Below are 1,946 nucleotides of genomic sequence, written 5' to 3'. Positions count from 1 at the left end.
GTGTGTGTGTGTGTGTGTGTGTGTGTGTGTGTGTGTGTGTTACCTGAGGGGACATGCTCTCCGTTCACTTTAAGAGGAGTCAGGACAACACGAGGCATCATAACTGCTTTCTTTCTCTGTCTCCCAGACTGTACAAATAAAAATTGAACACATGATAGATGAATACAGGCCACTCTATTGGTTCAGCAGACTATATTTGATTACATCATTTTCACAAAACAATGATAAAAAAAATGATGGACAAAATCGGGGATAAAATTTATTGCTGCTTCACTTTATTTTCAAAAATTTCTAAGCATATTTTCTGTTTTTATTTTATTTATATTAAGCTGACAAAACAATTGAAAAAATAAATGCATAAACCTTTTTTTGAGCTGTGTGTACAGTGAAAATTATWGTTTTGTTTTGTCCATTGGGGTTGTGAGGAGTGATTGTAGACAGTAACTCATTTCTGCAGTAGACAGTAGGGATGGCTGTCATTTTTAAATAACTGATGTCTCAAAGAAAAGTCATTAAAAAAACAACTGTGCACTGATCCCGCTTCTATTCCGCATCTACAACCATGACTGCACCCCCTCTCACACTACTCTGGTGGGACCTATGAAGACAAGGCATACAGGGACTGTATGCTGCATGACATAGTAAACATCACTCATTGACATTTTATGCTTTTTTTTCCCCCAAAATACCAGAGCATTTTATCATTAAAGGGGCAATATTATGTGTTTCTCAGGCATATATTTAAATTYTATACAATAATAAAAGTAACTGTGTCACCTTCAGTTATTAAAATGCTGTTTATATGTTTAAATAGAAATTAAACTTGACTTCTTCTAGCAGTGTTAGGATTCATAAACCTTGTGTTATGTAATTCAGAGGAAAATTTGGTAGTCCCCACAGATTTTACCTCTTTACTTTTCCAGCTGCAGCTCTTGTTTGTTTGTTTTTTTAAATCCCTGTATTGTCTGTGCTTCTGRAGAACGAGTGATGGGTAGTCGTGGTTCACTTTGATTTGGTTTTCTTACCAGAACAAAAAGGTGTAAAAAGTGTTTTAARTGAATATAAAAAGCGTGACATAAAAAGCGTGTTTTAGTGTTAGGTGCTGACCTGTCTCGAACGGCTCAGTCTGGTCTGGGTGTGTTGGGTTTGCTGTGGATCTGAACGTCCCTGCTGTCCTGCTGCTCTGCTCAGACGGGTCTGAGGCTGGGAGATGGGAGGCTGAGGCTCCATGGAGCAGGAGGCATTTGATGAACTCTCATCCACTGATCCAACGAAACCAGGGGGAAAAACAATATACAGTTAAAAATATTTTATTGGTGACATTTTTTGTGAATTTTTACAATTTACAGCTTATTTGAGCTAAATAATTACATTTATCTACAAGGGCTGACACTTCTAAGTTGGCCTGGGAACACCTTGGGACTAAAAGTAGCTGAGAATTAGATCTGCCTTTTTCAGAAGGCTGAAACAAATCTGAAAAAGTAACCAGTTCAGATAGAATATCTGCCCTAGTACTCAGTGGCAAACAGGTATACACTTCCATCTTCAGGCAGATCTGTTTAAACGTTAAAGTATTTTGGTCATCTTCTAAAATCAAAATTGCATTGTCCAGTAATTGTTGAATAGAAAAATAATTGTCATCACAAGCTCACTTTAAAAATTAAAGAACTTTGTACAAATTTCTTGAATGTACTAAAACATATTTCTTTTATAAGTTATTTGTCAAAATGAGTTATTCACACAAGTTTTACATGTTGGCAAATTAAATGGGTTAAAAAACTCAGGAAATAAGACATATCTACAATACCTTTATTATAAAAGTTCATAATGCCTTTATGAGTGACTGTACTTATTTTTATAAATGTCCATCACTATGAAACACTATGTGTAAGGAATCTATATCAAAACAGACAACTGTAAAAAAAAAATCATGACGTTTGATATAT

At 35.2% G+C, this 1,946-nt stretch overlaps 1 protein-coding gene across 2 annotated transcripts in view; it reads right to left on the bottom strand.

Moving 5' to 3' along the window:
* Positions 1 to 1,946, bottom strand: part of asxl1 (ASXL transcriptional regulator 1) — a 44,433-nt gene that overhangs the window by 25,062 nt on the left and 17,425 nt on the right. For both annotated transcript variants that reach the window (XM_014031322.1, XM_014031323.1), the window contains 2 exons: positions 1,108 to 1,262; positions 44 to 128 (listed from right to left, as the gene is read on the bottom strand). In XM_014031322.1, coding sequence (XP_013886776.1) covers positions 44 to 128; positions 1,108 to 1,262 — 240 coding nt within the window. The remainder of the gene's footprint in view (positions 1 to 43; positions 129 to 1,107; positions 1,263 to 1,946) is intronic.

The sequence above is a fragment of the Austrofundulus limnaeus genome, unplaced genomic scaffold (assembly GCF_001266775.1).
Source record: "Austrofundulus limnaeus strain Quisiro unplaced genomic scaffold, Austrofundulus_limnaeus-1.0 Scaffold1224, whole genome shotgun sequence".
NCBI lineage: Eukaryota > Metazoa > Chordata > Actinopteri > Cyprinodontiformes > Rivulidae > Austrofundulus > Austrofundulus limnaeus.
The sequence above is the reverse complement of the archived record's forward strand: the minus strand, read 5'-3'. Positions and strand labels throughout refer to the sequence as shown.